Here is a 17,588-nt window from a genome sequence, read left to right on the forward strand (position 1 = left end):
GAAGACACCAGAAGGAAGGTCAGCCTTGGAAGGGAATCACAGTGGGTTTTCCCGAGACAGAGGGGCAAGTGGCAGGTGGGGTGACAGAAGGGAGGCCAACCCTGCAGTAGGGCTGGGGGCAGTGAGGGCTGCAGGGCCTGGGGGCGGGGCTCCCATGAACTGTACTACGCACAGCCCAGGCATGGGGGACACCCAAAAGAGAGGGCTGGGGTACCAGCCTTAGCGGGAACAAGCAGGGAGCCCCCCACACCCCCACCCCAAGCTGTGTCCCAAGGCCTGCACCCCTGGGGCGTGCGCTTGCGTGTGAGTGAAGGCCTCTCTGCTCTCTTCCTAGCCTTCCCCAGCGCCCCTGGCCTCTTGCCCCATTCACCCAAGGCCTTTTCCGCCTGGTGCCTCAGCTGTGGGGCCTGGCTGGTGTAACTCATGGGGCCCCAGTGGGGGGCGGAAGGGCCACTGGTTTCCTGGCCTGCTGTCTCCACCAGGGTCTGGATCCAGGCACCTCTGCTGACAGCGCCAGCGCGGAGCCACCATGTGCCCAGCGGCCTCCTGCAGAGAGGTCCCCGGGGAAGCTCCCCACTGGCCCCCTTTCCCCTGCCTAAGGGGAGGCCACAGCCACGGGAAGGGCTCAAGAATGGACTTCAGGGGTCCCTGAGACCCCAGAACTTTCAACTCTGAGTGGCGTTCTTGCACTGGGAAGGCCCACTGCTCCTGCGGGTCCAGACTCTATTTTGGAGACTCCACCAGCTCTAGCAGGAGGGAGGCTCACCCTTGCTTCTGCCCTCAGGACAGATGTGGGGACACCTTGCACCCCAAGTCCTCCTAGCCATGCCCGGTACCTCCCACCAAGCCTTGTCCACACAGGGAGGGTCAGGCCACCCTGCCTGTCACCCCAGTTGCCTTCCTGTCTTTTCATCTTTTTGCTCTGTCCATCCACTCATCCATTGGTCCGTCCAGCAATAACCTGAGACCTGCTCCGTCCTAAGTGTATGAGAGAGTTCTGCCCTTTGGGGTTTAGTCTGGTGGGGGAGACAGGCGTTAACACAGTGAGCCTGCAACTCCCCGCTGCGCTAATGCCATGAAGGCAGGGCTAGCCGCAGCAAGAGGAATCACAGTGGGGACAACTGGTTCCACGCAGGAGTTGAGGGTGCCATGTTTCCAGCATGATCCCCAAGCAGCCATGAGTCAGAAGCAACCCAAGACCGTCAGATACTGCGCACTTGCTTCGAGGACTCTAGCAAGCAGAGCTGGGCTCCATGAAGAATAAATAAAAGAGCAAACATCCACCACTCTTTCTACACAAGTTTATTAGGCACCTGCTGGGTATCACGTGTGGAGACAAGCTGGGCAACGTAACAATCCGCACGGCAGTTACGGCCTTGCCCTGGAGCTCCCAGTCTAGCAGGGGTGAAAAACAGGTAAGCCCCCCAGCAGAAGCCCCAGACCCGGCATGCTGTGAGGTCGGGGAAGGAGCGGGGGCTTTCCCGAGGAGGCGGCAGTGAGGGTGGAGAGAGCCTCCGGAAGGGGAGCAGGCACCGGGGTGGGTGGCACAGCATCCTGCAGGTGCTCATGGCTGAGGCTGGGAGGTAGGTGAAAATCCCGGCAGTGGGGACCCACGGGAGACTGTGGCAGAGGCGCGGCACGGCAAGGTCACCATTCCCCAGTGCCCGGCTGCCCCAGGGGACCCACAGCTGACATGACAGGGGCCCCTCTTGTATCGACTGTCCTGTCTCCACTCCTGGCACACAGCTGTGGGTGCAGTGCTCTTCAGAGCCCTTCAGGAGAGCCTCCACCCAACCCTCTGAATTAGGCACAACAGGATTGAGGGGGGGCCCTCCGGAAGGGTCCTTTCTTCTCACCTCCCACATGAGGCTGGGCCCGATTTCACAATTTCACTCAGGATCTCCCCTCCTCAACCCTCCCAGCCCTGTCCCATCTCAGTAGCCTGTGGTGGACCCCAGATCCACAGACACAGGCCCTCTCTGCACAAGGGCTCACGTGGTCCCCAGCCAAGGCCCCTACAGCACTTTCCATGGAGCCCTCTTCTCAAACATGCACATCAAACTCGCCTCTTAGCCACCCCGCCTCCATCTCAGCTCCAAGGCGGCCTTGGCAGCAGGCTCAGGGCGCCGTGGAACAGTTCATTGCGTCTCTGCCCTGGCCTCACGTGCTGCCGGCTGGCCTTGCCATTCATCTTCTGAAGGCTATTCTCTGATGGCTCTGCTGGCCACCTTGATCTGAGTGGCAGGTCTGTGCTAACAATGTTTTGTGTGGGGCCCCGGGAGAAGAGTCCCTGAACCACTGCCTCACTCAAGTGCTGCCGCGGTGAAGCACCCCTGCCTGGTTCTGAACAGACGCAGCACATCAAAGGGGAGCCGGCAGCTCACTCCTGAGCAAAGCAGCAGGCTAGTTCCTCACAGTCAAGGAAAACCACTGGGAGAACCGCCCTGCTTCTGCTGAAGACCTGAGCTGCTTCTCCCGGGTCCCCCAGTGCTGACAGGCCTCTAGCATCAGGTCCACATGGCTGATTCTGGAGATCTTTAGGAGGATAGGACTGGCTGTTGAGAACTGTCAGTATGAGTCTGTCTGGCCACTCTACCTGGGAACATTCACTGAGACATAAAGAAGATATTAAATAGCTGGAAAATTAGGAACCCAGCTAGGGCTGGAGGGGGGAGGTCTTAGAGGATCATTCTGTAAGTGCTGCCAGGGAAGGAACAATGGTGAGGGCTCAGGTTGGCTCTCTCTGGGGTCCTCCTCAGGAGGAAGAAGACCACAAATCTAACCAGCCTAGCAGCCCCAGATACACAGAGCACATATGGATAAACCTGTGGCTGCCTGCATTCCATGGGATCATCTTGTATGCAGCAGTAAGAAGGGTCTGTTCTATGACTGCTCTGCTGCCTTTTTTTTTTTTTTTTTAACAGCAGCTGGTTTGGAGTCTCCCACGTATTGCCTGAGGTGGTTTGGTGTAACCAACTAACAAAAATCCTTTCATTTTAGGTGCCTGTGGGTGGCGTGGTCACCACCAAGAATGAGTCAAGCCATTTCTAAAGAATCCACAGTATGCTCTGTCTGACAGGGTGCATCTGAGAGGGCCTGCTGGGCCTTTATTCAAAACTAGATACGCCCCAACTCCAATTCTAATGGACATGTGCAGAAAATGTGATACGGAAACCTGCAGAGCAGCCAGTTCCCAGTGGACGTCAGAGATCAGCTCTTACCTCCACAAGGATCTTGTTCACCAAACTCTCTTTGCTTTATCAAACCTTTCCTTCAGAGGGCAAAGGTTAACTCCCATCTAGAAGAGGTTGAAGTACCATGGTTTTCAAACCAGGAACGTGGCACTAATGAGGCGGAGCTCTGGAGAGGCACAGCTGCAGAAGGTTCCAGGGACCCTTGGAAGCAGACAGGGACCCTTGGGAGCAGACAGGTTTGGAATAAAAAGAAAGAGAAAAACAGGGCAAAGGATTAACAATAGAAATGAAACCAGGCGCATACACACTCACCTGCAGCGTGATCTCCCGTGGTCACACTTGATACCTTGCTTCCAACGGCCAGAACAGCCATCAGTGGAACTTACTTTTATGGGCAATCTTTAGGCTGTTGTTTATTGTTGATTTAAGAGAGAAGCAGTTATGGTTTTGAAAACATGGCCCTTTTTCTGATGGGGGGAGAGCAGGTTTCAATGAAATGGGTGTGGAGTCCCAATCTCCAAGGCCTTTGTGTGTGATCTGAGACAAGCCATCTGCCAGAGGCAACTTCTTCAGGGCCCTCAAGAACAGAGGGCAAGAAGCCAGGCTTAGATAAGCCTTTTCTGAAGCTCTCTGGCTGGCCAGAGAAAGGAGGCAGGGCTATGGTGCTCCACTGATCCTGTAGGGCCAGGGCAAGGAATGGGAACCCAAGCAGAAACCAGGCAACCAACCAGGATTGTTTCCATCATGCAACAATAGAGCAGGCGAACCCATCTACCTCTGGTCCCAACCTTTGTCACGGACAAAAAACCCAGACCCACACAGGTGACCACGACCTCAGTGTGAGGTAGAACAGCTGGGACCCGGACTCAGGTCCAACAGATGCCCAGGGCAAAGGGGTTCTCGCACCCCACCCCAGGTGACCCTCCTGGAAAAGAGGTGCTGAATGCTTGTCCGTACTGTCACTGCAGCTGTGCCATCTAGTGGAGAGGGGCTTGGGCACTCTGTGCCCCACCAGAGCCCCCAGATTCTCAATCACCAGAGTTCAGACACCTGCTCCAGTGGGGGCACCAGGAATGGCAAAGAGATGCCTTCATGGTGTTGCCATGGTGAACACCAGCCACCCATGCACCTGACCTGGTGTTTTTGTCGTGGAACTGGAGATGCGGCCTTAGGCGCTGACCACTGAGCCACACATGTGGGGCTCACTTTCTCACCTTTCAAGAAATATACATGGGAAACCCACGGAGCCCGCCTCTTGGCCCAGCTGCCAAGACGAGGCTGAGCCGAGCCCTCCAGAAGGTAGACGAAGGGAGGGAGGCACCAGAATAACCGGAGCCATACATGGCACCTGGACACCTACCCCAGGGAGCTCTCCAAGGGTGCCCCACCTAAGGCCTAAGGAACCAGCTCTGACTATAGGCTGAGTCCCAAAGGGCCAAGGAAGATTCCAGAAGCACTAGTGAACCTTCTCTACACTGCCAAGCAAGAGGCCTCAGAGAAAGGCAGCCTCTCCCAGATGGACCCTGTATTAGTCCGTTTTCACACTGCTGATAAAAACAAACCTGAGACTGGGCAATTTACAAAAGAAAGAGGTTTAATTGGACTTACAGTTCCATGTGGCTGGGGAAGCCCCACAATCATGGCGGAAGGCAAGGAGGAGCAAGTCACATCTTACATGGATGGCAGCAGGCAAAGAGAGAGAGAGCTTGTGCAGGCAAACTCCCATTTTTTAAAACCATCAGATCTCATGAGACTCGCTATCACGAGAACAGCACAGGAAAGACCCACCCCCATACTTCAATCACCTCCCACCCAGTTCCTCCCATGACACGTGGGAATTGTGAGAGTTACAATTCAAGATGAGATCTGGGTGGGGACACAGAGCCAAACCATATCAGATCCCCTTCAGTGAAAAGACCCCAGCTACCCAATGTGGGGCAGCTCAGCTCCTGCTCTCCCCGCTCTCTTCTTGCCACAAGAATCCCATCTCCTAGTCAGGGAGAACTTCAAGCCAGCAGGGCCCTGCTCAGAAGCCTCAGGGCTTCCCACTGCACTTGGAATCAGACCCCAGTGCCATGGCCATGGGCTGCCCTTATGGTGCTGTCTCCTCAGCTACCCCAGCTCCTTCCCTAGCCCCTGCTCACTTCCTGCAGCCAGACTGGTTTCCCGCTTCCCTACAGCTCATGGCCAGCTCTTTCCCACCTCAGGGCCCTTCCACTGGCTGTCCCCTCTGTCCAGTGTGCTCTTTCCCCAGCTCCTGTGACTTGGCAGGCTCCTGACTCACCAGAGCCATCACCTCGGACCCCTCCATCGGCTCCATCATTTTCCAGGCAGCATTTGAGGGCCGTGGTTTGAAAGGCGACCTCTAGAGCCTGACCAGCCACTGGAGTTCAAATCCAGACTCCACGACTTTCCTGCTGTGTGGCCTTGGGCAAGCTATTTGACCTGTGTGTACCTCAGTTTTCCCATAAGTTTGCCATGAAGAGTAAATTAATGCATTTCTCTAATGCCTAGAACATGGCAGGCACCATAAATCAGTAAGAGAAAGGGCTTCTCTGTGCCAAGAAGCCTGAGCGTGGGGCAGGCTATGCAAGTACGGCTAACCCTAGCGTCCCTTGGAAGCCTACAGGAGGAGACTCACACTTCTTCAGAAGATGAGGGGATCTTCTGAGCCTTCTTGTATATGGCCCTGAAGGAGTTAAGGCCTAGCTGTGGTCACAACCACCATGGATTCTTCTCTGAGGCCTGGATGAGCAAGAGAGAACTCTGACCCACTAAGGAAAAGGAGGGAATTCTGAATACAAATAGGGATTCACTCAGGGGCTGCCTGAGGCCCACAACAGCCCCAACAGAAACTCCCCTCCTCCCTCACCTCCTCTCCTCTTGAAATCCTTGTGCTGAAAAGCAAGGCCCAGGTTTCATAGCAGCCTGGGCCTCCTCTGGCTTTCCTAAGTCATCCCTATCCCGACGAGAATGAGGGAAGGCCGACGGATGCACAGATGTTAGGTGGCCACGGTAACTGCCCTAGCCATTTTCTGTTTCTGCTCAGCTTACTAAGGGGCCCACCAGGAGGAAAGCAGGCAGCCATGATGGCTCCCCAGGTCCAGCCATTCAATGCTCATCCATCAGCCCAGGTCTCCCAGACCAATGTCACAGCAAAGGCAAGGAGGCCCCAGCCAGAACTTAGTTGCTGGGTCCCTGCCCAGTTCTGACGATGACCCTTGCTTCTTATAAGATAATAATAGCGCCCCTTTACTGCAGGGAGAGCAAGTGCAAATGCCTAAGGAGGCCAGGCCCCACTCAGAGATGAGTGACAGGCACAGGTGGTGGCAGGCACAGGGGTGCGTGTGCTGCTGGCCGACAGGGGGCGGCCGCACCCCAGCTATGGTTGTCTATGGACAGGAAGAGGCAAGCCCCAGAAAACTAGAGGCTCCTCTAGACCAGGAGAAGTCAAATGGCCAAAGGCTTCTGTAAAATCTGCTGATACCTAACCATTGGCGGTCATCATTCATCCTTAAAAGAACTCCTGTGTGGTCGAAACACACCGTGTCTCTGGGTGAGAGCAGGCCTGGAGAGCAGCTTCCGGCTCCATCCCACAATGGAGGCTGGTCACCCATTAATTTGTACTATTAATAAAGGCGGCGATCATTTAGGGACACTTTTCTGAGTGTCAGGTGCTGCTTGTTCTTACTTAATCCTCTCCTGGCCCCTTCCTGAAGTCAGGAAACTGCCTTGGCAGATAAATAAGTTGCCCCAAGGCCCCAGGGTGGAAAGTAGGGTGGTGAGGTTAGCGTTCACATCTCTCTGATGCCAGAACAGGGCCCTGAACCACCAGCTCTGCTCCCTACGTGTTCCCGAGCTAGGGCTGGGCTCTGACCTGGCTCCTCTGGCCCTGTCCTTGGTGCTTTCACACAGTTCTGTCCGCCCCTGGCCCCAGCACCTGTGCTCTTGCCTGCCCACCACCCCTGGCGCCTACTGTTTCCTCATATGATCCTTCCTGCTCCCTCTTCACGGGCACTTCCCAGGCTGGCTTCTTCCCAGGCCTTAATCCTACTCAGCTCTCCTGGCCATATCTAGCCACGGCAATGCAGTGGCCTCCAAATCCCCCTGCCCCTCCATCCTGCTGCCAACTGAGCTTCCATTTGGCCTGTGACATTTAAAAATATCTGTCCAGCCTTGGCATATAGAACCCAATATCCCCAGCTGTTTAAATACCACTGCCTCGTTCGGCCCCCATGCCTGTGCGTCCAATAAAAGCATAAACTGACCCTGAACACGGGGCCACTGGAACCCTCTATTCCAATCATGCCATTCTTAATTTGGCTCCTTTGTCAAATGGGTCATCAGTGCGAGCCAATTCCTGCCCCTACAAGGAGAAGGCTGGCAGGGGCTTGGGGGGCTTTGGAGAGGCAGGTCAAGGTGTGGCCATCTGTATGCCTGTGACGGGCACACATGCCTGGAGCATGCAGTGATGTCCGCCACAGCTGTCCTCCTTCCCCCCCTGTCTCCCGACCCCAGTGGGCCCCATGGCCTTGCTATTAATACAGTGCCAAGAGGCCCAGCAGCTGGCCGGGGCCAGGTCTTTCCACATGGATGGTGACAACTGCCATCACCCTGGATGTGAGCTCTGCACGTTCCCAATGTGCCTTCTGTCAGAAGGGGCAGAGCTGCAGTCCGCTGGGGTACTGTCTGCTGAAAATGTCCACTCTGACTTGGCAATGGGGGAAATCACCAATGATCAACTTGGGAGTTGTGAAAGGGGGCTCAAAAGATGGGTGGTCGCTTTAGAACACTCCTAGTGCTCACAGGAACAAAGGTCCGCTCCCCTAACCGCGCCATCAGCCTGCATTTGCATAGAGGCCCCAGGCCACAGGCTTCTTCTCTCATCATTGATACATGGGTCCAGCACAATGCCCAGCACAAACATGCAGCCAAGTACACACCCATGCAGCGAGGAAATCCCCCACAGGGAGATACAGAGAAAGGCTTCATTTTCCTGACACGCTCTCTTTGGGGAGGAAGAGGTCGGCTTCAATATATCCAAAAAGAACCCATGAAGAACGAACTGTTAGGTGGATCAGAGCCACAAATCCAGAACAGAACCCACTCTGCTGTCCAAAAGTGCCAGGGGTGAAACACTATGATTTCTGGGATTTGCTGTGAAGGGCTCCAGAAGAAGAGGTGTGGTGACAGAGGAAAGCAGAGCAGCAGAAGCTGACGGGCAGCGCAGCTACGCTGGCCTCCTCTCTGCCTTGGTGTGCTTGAAAATTTCCATAACAACAAGTTTAAAAATACACATGTGAAAAATTGTTCAACAAATATTTACTGAGGGCCTAATATGTGCTAAGAACTCTTCTGAGGGTTCTTAATTTGTATAGAAAGAAGAAAGGTGAGCAAAAAGTCCCACCACGCTGGTCAGCAACAGCTCAGCCTCAAAACAACCTCCTTTTGCCATAGCACAGCAGGCCCACTCCCAAATACCCTGGGTTGGTTTCAGCTGTCCCATGCCACTGACCCATGGAGGGAGTCCGAATACGTACTTTTAAAATTTAGTATTTAAAAATACTATCATTCAACCCCGTGACCCTATGCAGCCCAACCCAAGGAAGAACACAGCCAAGAACTTCATCTAGCAGAATGTCCTTCTCCCACTCCTTGTGGTCTCCCCTGCCAGAAGAAACCAAATGCAGAAGCTGAGTTTATCATATGCTCGCTGTAAACATTTATCATGCATGCATTACTTGGTTTTGCCTGCTTTTGAACTTGATGAAGAGAGCATTGTACTTTCTGGCATCCTATCAAGAACAGAGAGCACTATGGGAGAACAGACCCAGGTCCCCCCACTCAATCCCCAGAAAAGCTGGGACTGAGAACAGAGGTGAGTGGATGGGTTCTGTGAGAGGCCTTCTGGCTGGAACACTGCTTCAGAGCGTGCCAGCAGGAAGTAAGAAGTGCCCGGGCTCATCTCGCTGGGGCTTGGGACACAGCTCTACCGACTGCTTCTTGGCTGCATCTGCAAACATAAACATGTGAAGTGGGAGCAAATGTCATGGCAAAGGCAGATCAAGACAACTCCATCTGTTGACTTATTATTAGACAACAAATGTCATGGGAAGAAAATGTGCCCCAAGTAATTTAGCCCCATTGAAACTCAACAGGCTTCCGCTGGTTGGAATGAGAACTCTTCCTATCACTCCTTAGCTAAGAGGCACCTGACCAGATACTGGGAGCAAAACCTCATTTGTCCCCTTTGGTGGGAAATCTTTGTGTCATACAAGACCATCTCTCACCATCTCTCCTAGAGTCCAGATGAGCGTTTCTCAGGTCAATGAAGAGACTGGGTGGATGGGGACAGGATCAAGGAGGTGCTCAGGGCTGCGCCTGGAGGGACATCAGCCATGCTGCCATTTCCAGAGCATGCACTTGTCTTCATGAGTATTTTTAAAATACTTAACCAGAAGCCAGGGATACTGGTAATCTTTCAATAGCAGTTGTATAATTTTCCTTTAAAAACCAATGTATTTACATAAAGAAATAGCTGACTTAGAGAGAACTGTGAAGTGCAGTTCAGTATAGGAATGTGGCAAAACCCGTGAAGGTGGTGTGAAAATAATCAAAGTCTGAGCAAAAATGACCTCGATATTCCTAAGGGAGTGGAATTTTTGTTCTAATTTCTAAGGTACTTGTGCACTTAGATGGTTTTAACTGTAGTCTCTGCCAACAAAAGTCACTCATAACCCTAGGCCAGCAACCCCCAGTCTGAATGGACCCCTACCCTGTTCAAGGCTCAGAGCTGTGGGGCATCCTAGCCCTGCTAGAAGAGGCTGCAATGCTCCTGGCATGGACGAGAGGGGAGCGTGGAAGCCCAGAGTCCCTGCCACTGCTGCTGCTGCATAAAGCCACGACAACTGGTGGCCACAGGCCTCGTGTCTCTCAATCAGCAGCCCCAAGAAAGGTCTCTGAGAGTGTGCCATTTTCTTTCTCCTGAGCTTACTCTTTTGCTTACCTTTAGACGATGACTTCAGCAAGAAAGATAGATGAGCAAATGTCACTTTCATGCAGATAGTTCACCCAACTGCATAAGTGCTCTCAATGGGAGAACTTTCAGCACGCTGAAGTCTATTTAAAAATAGCGGGAGAAGGGAAGTTACTTCTCTTTTAAAACTGCTAATAATAATAACATTAATACTAATTATTTGTATAGTTATGTGACTGAGCATGTACATTTTTTTGCAATGTTGTCATACTACTATTAACAACACTGCTGCTGTCATGACGGGAGGGCTGGGGGCCCAGACATCCTGCTCTGCCCCTGTCATCCCAGCATCCCCCTGGTTAGCGCTGCCTTTCATGCGTAAAGATGTCCCAGGTGGATGACAAATGTTATGGTAACCCTAGTTATACACCATGACTAACTCATCTATGCCTACAAGGAGCGGGCAGGGGGAGGGTTTGGGGCCAAAGGGGAATAGGGACCTGAATTTCAAAGGCTGGAGAGCATTCTTTAAATTGTGGCCATTCCCGGCTTAAACTGTTTAGATCCTGGATTAGCAGAGGGGATCTGGATTTAAAATGATCAGATGGTGAGGGAGAGATACATGGTTTATAATCGGGGAGAGATGCATGGTTTATAATTGGGGCACTATTAAGAGTTCTCCAATGGCAGTTTGAACTATGTTACTTCTTTATTTTCTTTCTTTTTTTTTCCTTTTTTAGACAGAGTCTCACTCTGCCACCCAGGCTGGAGTGTAGTGGCGTGATCCTGGCTCCTGGATTCAAGCAATTCTCCTGCCTCAGCCTCCCGAGTAGCTGGGACTACAGGCGCGCTCCACCATGCCTGGCTTTTTTATTTTTATTTTTTTGTATTTTTAGTAGAGATGGTGTTTCATGTTGCCAGGCTGGTCTTGAACTCCTGACCTCAAGTGATCTGCCCGCCTCGGCCTCCCAAAGTGCTGGGATCACAGGCGTGAGGCACCGTACCTGGCTGAACTATGTTATTTCTAAAACAGCCCAGCCACCTTCCTGAAGGACTGAAGGAAACTGGACACAGAACCTGGGATGCTCTTGGCCTCCCTTTTCTAACATCTTTTGGTTAGGTTTCCCTAGCCCTCTCCTTGTGGCAAATTTCTGAGATATATTTCACTGAAGTTCAACTTCTTTTCTTGACAGGCTAGAGAAAATATTGATGAAGCCAAGGTCATGGGCCTCAGAAACCCAGCCCCACAAGCAGAGCAGGAAAACAGCTCCAAGCCCTCTCTCCTGACTCATAGAGGGCCTGGGGATGCTACAGTCTTACTGTCTCCTCTACCAGAAAGAAGAGGGTGGTGCTAGCAGGCGATGGGAGACAAATACTCAGGCACTGCTGGTGGGGACACACTGGTTGCCTCGTAGAGAAGTGCAGTGTAGCCAACGCTCTGTGTTGGCCTACGAGCAGCAGCTCCACTGCTTGATATCATCTCCAGAGAAACACTTGTGACACTTACATGGAGGTGTGTACCGCGACATGGTCGGCAGTGCAGTTTCTAACAGGGACAAAGTGGCAAGAGCTGAATGCACGTCGACAGGGATGTGACTGCTGACTGTCTTTATTCAGCCCAGACGATGAGGGGATGGTGAAATAGAACAAGGCAAATCCTACAGGAACCAGCAGGAAAGGGTCTCCAAGATATGCAGAAAGATGAAAAGGCTGCAATGTGAAGCCCAATGAAACACATGAAACTATGTTTGTGTTTTTCAAGATGACATCCTCTATGGAAACCCATTATTTGTCAAGTTGGTAACCTCTGGGGGATTTGAGAGGTGATGCATGAAAACTGCGGCTGGTGCAGGGTCATGAAAGCAGACATTAGCCTTAGCTTTATCTAATATTTTAAAACTATTAGATAATACATGTAATTCACATAATTGCATGTGCAGTTAAACACTAAAGTTAAGAAGTCATGGCTGGGGGAAGCTGCTGATATGTTATCAGTTTCACAGTATAGACATCTTGAAAAAGGATCTTGAGAAAAATGAACTTGCCTTTCTTGTACCTTAATGCTCCTATTTTAGGGGCCAGTTTTAAGTAATAACTGGTGCTTTTGGAACAACCAACAGAAAAAGAGAGTGCCACCAAGTCATACTGGCTTTAGCCTTGGCCAAACCCTTCCCGGCTGCCATGTGGACTTTGCCAGGCTCATGACTAAAGACATGGTATAGTCTATTTCTACCTTCCAAACCACATCTAGCCAGCTCTTGCTTTGCTCTTTCTTTAATAAGGAGCTGGAGGAATGTCAGTTCTAAAGTGATCAAGAAAAGAATGTGAAGCTGTGAACCGTCCATTTGGTTGCTGACAAAAAATAAATCTGATATCAAGGGGGCTGACATCTGAGCCCTTGGCTCATGTTCCACCTCCATGGGAAGATTCTCTGCTTGGTGTAGTAAACAATTGAGGGATAGAACTAGGACTAGAAAAATTCAGTCTAAGAGTGGCTTTACCACTCTAAGGTGGGACCTTAGAGAGGTCCCACCTCTCTAAGCCTCAGTTTCCTTACTTGTAAAATAAAAGGGCTGAGACTGGATCTCTCCAGTGCCGTCCAGCTCCAGGATGACTCCTGTTGATAATGACTTTGGTTGGAAACTCAATTTGGAGTGTTCCTCTCTTGTCTCCCACTTAGCACTAGACTTTTTCTGCTTCTATGACAGCCTTTCCACTGTGCCCAAGACCTAGAACATCTTTCTACCTGTCTGACACCTTGTCTCGATACCTTGTCACGTGCAGCCTAAAGGCACCTTGCTCTCAACAGACCAAAGGCAGAACTCTTGGCCCCACCACTCCACCCAACATGGCAGAACTCCTGGCCCCACCACCCAACTCAACATGGCAGAGCTCCTGGCCCCACCACCCCACTCAACATGGCAAAACTCTTGGCCCCACCACCCCACTCAACATGGCAGAACTCATGGCCTCACCACCCCACTCAACATGGCAGAACTCATGGCCTCCTGCTACCTCACACCTAGGCCTCTTTCCCTGCTTCTCTAGCTTGGTGAAAAGTACTAGCTTCCATCTAGTTCCACCTAGCTGTCATCCTGACACAGCCAATTCCCCACATCCATGTTATCACCAAGCCTTGTAAGACACTCTCCTAAGTAACTCTAAAAGCCACTCTCACTATCCTCAGCTTTATGTATTTCTAAAACCAACCACCTCCCTAGACCCAGCTATTATCAACTCTAGCTTCCTCTCAAATTCCATCCCCCTACTCTGTGGCCACAGAGGTCTTTAAAACAGACAACTTGATTTCGGTCCCTCATGGCCATCAGGACAAAGGCTTCCCATTGTTTACGGCTGTTCAAGACAACAGAAAGACTGCAGTTTAACCTGTTGGGCCCAGAGATCCCTGCCCAGCCCTCCAGATTCATCTCTGTCCTCCAGCTCTGCTGACCTGTGAGTTTCCCTAACAGGCTTAGCTCCTTTCCGCCAGAGGGCTGGCAAATACACTATTCCTCGCTTGGAACTGCACCACCCTCTGGCTACTCCTCAACTTGGAACTGCACCACCCCCCTGCTGCCACATGCTTACCCTTCAGTTCTCAGCTCAAGTGTGCCCGTATCACTTTTTCAGTAAAGTATTCCCTGCCTTGCCCAAATATAGGGTGGCTTCTTCTGCTGTATACTCGGGGAAAAAACAAAAGAACATGTTTCTTTTCCAGCGTCCTTAGCTCAGGTTGTAATGAGACCCTCCTTAGCACGATGACTCATTATTTCCAGATCCCCCTCACTGCATGCATTCACCATTCTATTCCCAGTGCCTCGCAGAGTACAGGACCTAGAATGGGCATTCAGTGCAGCTGTGCAGACCAAACTCTACAGCTTCTAAGGCTTTCCATTAAGAATCCACTAAAAGAGAACCGGAAAGTGAAATTAAAAAAAAATCCAACTCGACTGCCAACTCCAACTTTATTTTAGGCTCTTTCTGCATGGCTGGGCTCCTCAAAATCCTGCCCCCTCACTCTCTCACCTCTTGGCCATTACCACCACCACACCACCACCACCACCACCACTGCTACACCACTATCATAACCACCACTGCCGCCACACCACCATCATCACCACCACCGCCACACCACCACCATCACCACCACCGCCACATCACCATCATCACCACCACCGCCACACCACCATCATCACCACCACCACACCACCATCATCACCACCACCACACCACCATCACCACCACCACACCACACCACCATCATCACCACTGCCACATCACCATCATCACCACCACCATCACCACACCACCACCATACCACCATCACCACACCACACCACCATCATCACCACCACCACACTACCATCATCACCACCGCCACACCACCATCATCACCACCACTGCCACATCACCATCATCACCACCACCACACCACCATCACCACCACCACACCACACCACCATCATCACCACCGCCACATCACCATCATCACCACCACCACACCACCACCATCACCACACCACCACCATACCACCATCACCACACCACACCACCATCATCACCACCACCACACCACCACCATCACCACACCACCACCATACCACCACCACCACCACCACACCACCATCACCACACCACACCACCATACCACTATCATCACCACCACCACACCACCATCATCACCACCACTGCCACACCACCATCATCACCACCACTGCCACATCACCATCATCACCACCACTGCCACAACACCATCACCACACCACCACCACACCATCACCACACCACCACCACACCACCATCATCACCACCACCACCACACTACCATCATCACCACCACCTCCACACCACCATCATCACCACCACTGCCACAACACCATCACCACACCACCACCACACCATCACCACACCACCACCACACCACCATCATCACCACCACACCACCACCATCATCACCAACACCGCCACATCATCATCACCACCATCATAACCACCACCACCACACCACCATCACCACCACCACCACACCACAATCACCACCACCACCACCATCACTACTACCATCACCACCACCATCATCATCACCACTACCATCACCACCACCATCATCATCACCAGCACCACCACCACCATCATCATCACCAGCACCACCACCATCATCATCACCAGGACCACCACCACCATCATCACCACCACCACCATCATCACCATCACCGCCACACCACCATCATCACCACCACCACCACCACTACCATCACCACCAATGCTACACCACCATCATAACCAGCACCATCACCGCCACCAGGCATAGTCACTGGTCAGCTAGCAAGCAGAAGGAGGCAAGATTTATATCCAGGCCTGTGTGGTCCCAAATCTGGCTTCTGGTTTCTCACCTCCAAACTTTCTGTTGAGCCCTCTCATAAGATACCATCTATTTTCCCTTTGAAGCCCACCTAAACACTGTCAGAGAAAAGACACTAGAGAAAAATCCCTTTAAAAACAGATATAAAATGAGGATGCCCCCATTTCACCCTTCTCTCTCCTACACACTTTCAGAGGACACCACAAGGCATAGACGAAGGATGAAGAAGTCAGAGAAAGCCGAAATAAGTAACAAAAACATCAATCTAACTGGCACTACTAACTAGAAGAACCCAAAAGAATAAACTAAAAATGATTTTAAAATATAAAAAGAAGTCCAGATTTACCAAATATCACAACTGTAAAACCCAAAGGGCACCGAATTGGAGGTTCCTAGATTTTGAGATTTTAGACCAAAATCTACGCACAGTGGCTTATGCCATGAAATATTACCGGCTAGACCATGCTAATATTTCAAAAGAAATGTGTGGCACTCACATTGGGTTGCCAGCTGTTTTGCTTTCTTTTTAATCTGCTAGATAAAGTCACTGAAAACTAAATAAAAGCAAAATTTAAAAAACAACATCGGCAGGCGCGGTGGCTCACGCCTGTAATCCCAGCACTTTGGGAGGCCAAGGCGGGCAGATCACGAGATCAGGAGATGGAGACCATCCTGGCTAACATAGTGAAACCTCGTCTCTACTAAAAATACAAAAACAAAATTAGCTGGGAGTGGGGACAGGTGCCCGTAGTCCCAGCTACTCGGGAGGCTGAGGCAGGAGAATGGCGTGAACCTGGGAGGCGGAGCTTGCAGTGAGCTGAGATTGAGCCACTGCATTCCAGCCTGGGAGACAGAGCAAGACCCTGTCTCAAAAAAAAAAAAAAAAAAAAAAAAAAAAAAAAAAAAATTCTAAAATCTTTTGGGGAGGGTAGAATTCAAGCAGTTTTATTTATTCATTCATTCATTTATTATAAGCATTTCTGATTTATTTCTTTTCAAAGACTCTAAAATCTTAAGGCAAAACAAAACCCCTAATTATCATCTACAATCCTTCTAGAAAGAAATGACATCAAAATTCTAAAAGGCAGGAAGCTTATATAGCCTCAAAATCAAGAATCAAAATCAAAAGTCCCTCCCCTGAATAAATTTAACTTGATGAAAGCCCCACTACAACATCTTTCGTTTTCTCATTTCACTGTGGACTGGCATTTGGGAACCGCTGACTTAGTTCAACTCTTTCCCTGATGAGGGAGTCTCTTCTACCAAATCCTCCAGAAACCTTCTCCGAGTGTTTGCCTGAGTAGGCTGCTGGTTGCCTCATAAACCAACCAATTCTGAAAGTAGGAGAAGATGAGAAAAATGTACAAAAATCAATATCATTTCTATAAATACACAATAAGAGGCCTGAAAATATAATTAAAAAAAGAGAGCCCACTCACAATGCAACAAAAGCATCAAATACTTGGGAAATATATGATATATATTCACATATCAAACTCACATAGGATATATTAAAATTACATGAAGAAAACACAAATCCTTAATGAGAGAAATAGTGACCCGAACAGATTGAGAGGCCATACTTCTGGCTTAAGACTAAATGCAGAAAAGATGACAATATTTCCCAACTTAATTTATAAATTGAACGCCATTCCAGTCAAAATATCACCAAGGTCATTTATAAAACTTGATAAAAATGGTTCTTAAATTCATATAGAAAAATACATGGACAAAACATCAGAGAATGCTGAGATACTATGCAGTGAGAAGGCATTTGCTGCAGCAGATCTTAAAATATAGTCTAAAATCATCATTGTTAAGGCTGTAGAGCAGTCACGCTAAGATACTGGGAAAATGCCGCAATTTCACTAACTGAGCAGGAATGAAACCACTAGCAATTAAAACTACAGAACCCACAGAAGGCCACAACACTCCGAGGACAGAGAGATGTCTTGCAAAACTCTCTTGTCTCAGTTGTGGACAGGAAGCTTTTGTTTTTGTTTTTCTAACTAACTGAGCAAGGTCAAAAATTTACAAAGTGACAAGATGAAGATTT

At 50.5% G+C, this 17,588-nt stretch overlaps 1 protein-coding gene across 12 annotated transcripts in view; it reads right to left on the reverse strand.

The window, feature by feature from the left end:
* Positions 1-1,287: 1,287 nt before the first annotated feature.
* The window catches only part of LOC103888840 (uncharacterized), a 35,611-nt gene continuing 19,310 nt past the window's right edge, over positions 1,288-17,588 (reverse strand). For 10 of the 12 annotated variants that reach the window (XR_008517047.2, XR_008517046.2, XR_008517053.1 and 7 more), the window contains one exon: positions 1,288-3,415. Coding sequence is in view for 1 of the 12 variants with exons in the window: in XM_054541908.1 (XP_054397883.1) it covers positions 3,274-3,415 (142 nt within the window). In the remaining 11 variants the exon portion in view is untranslated. Of the gene's footprint in view, positions 9,208-10,200; positions 10,314-17,588 lie in introns of all 12 variants that reach the window. The other 2 variants (XR_008517050.1, XR_008517051.1) reach the window with 2 other exon arrangements.

The sequence above is a fragment of the Pongo abelii genome, chromosome 21, assembly GCF_028885655.2.
Source record: "Pongo abelii isolate AG06213 chromosome 21, NHGRI_mPonAbe1-v2.0_pri, whole genome shotgun sequence".
NCBI lineage: Eukaryota > Metazoa > Chordata > Mammalia > Primates > Hominidae > Pongo > Pongo abelii.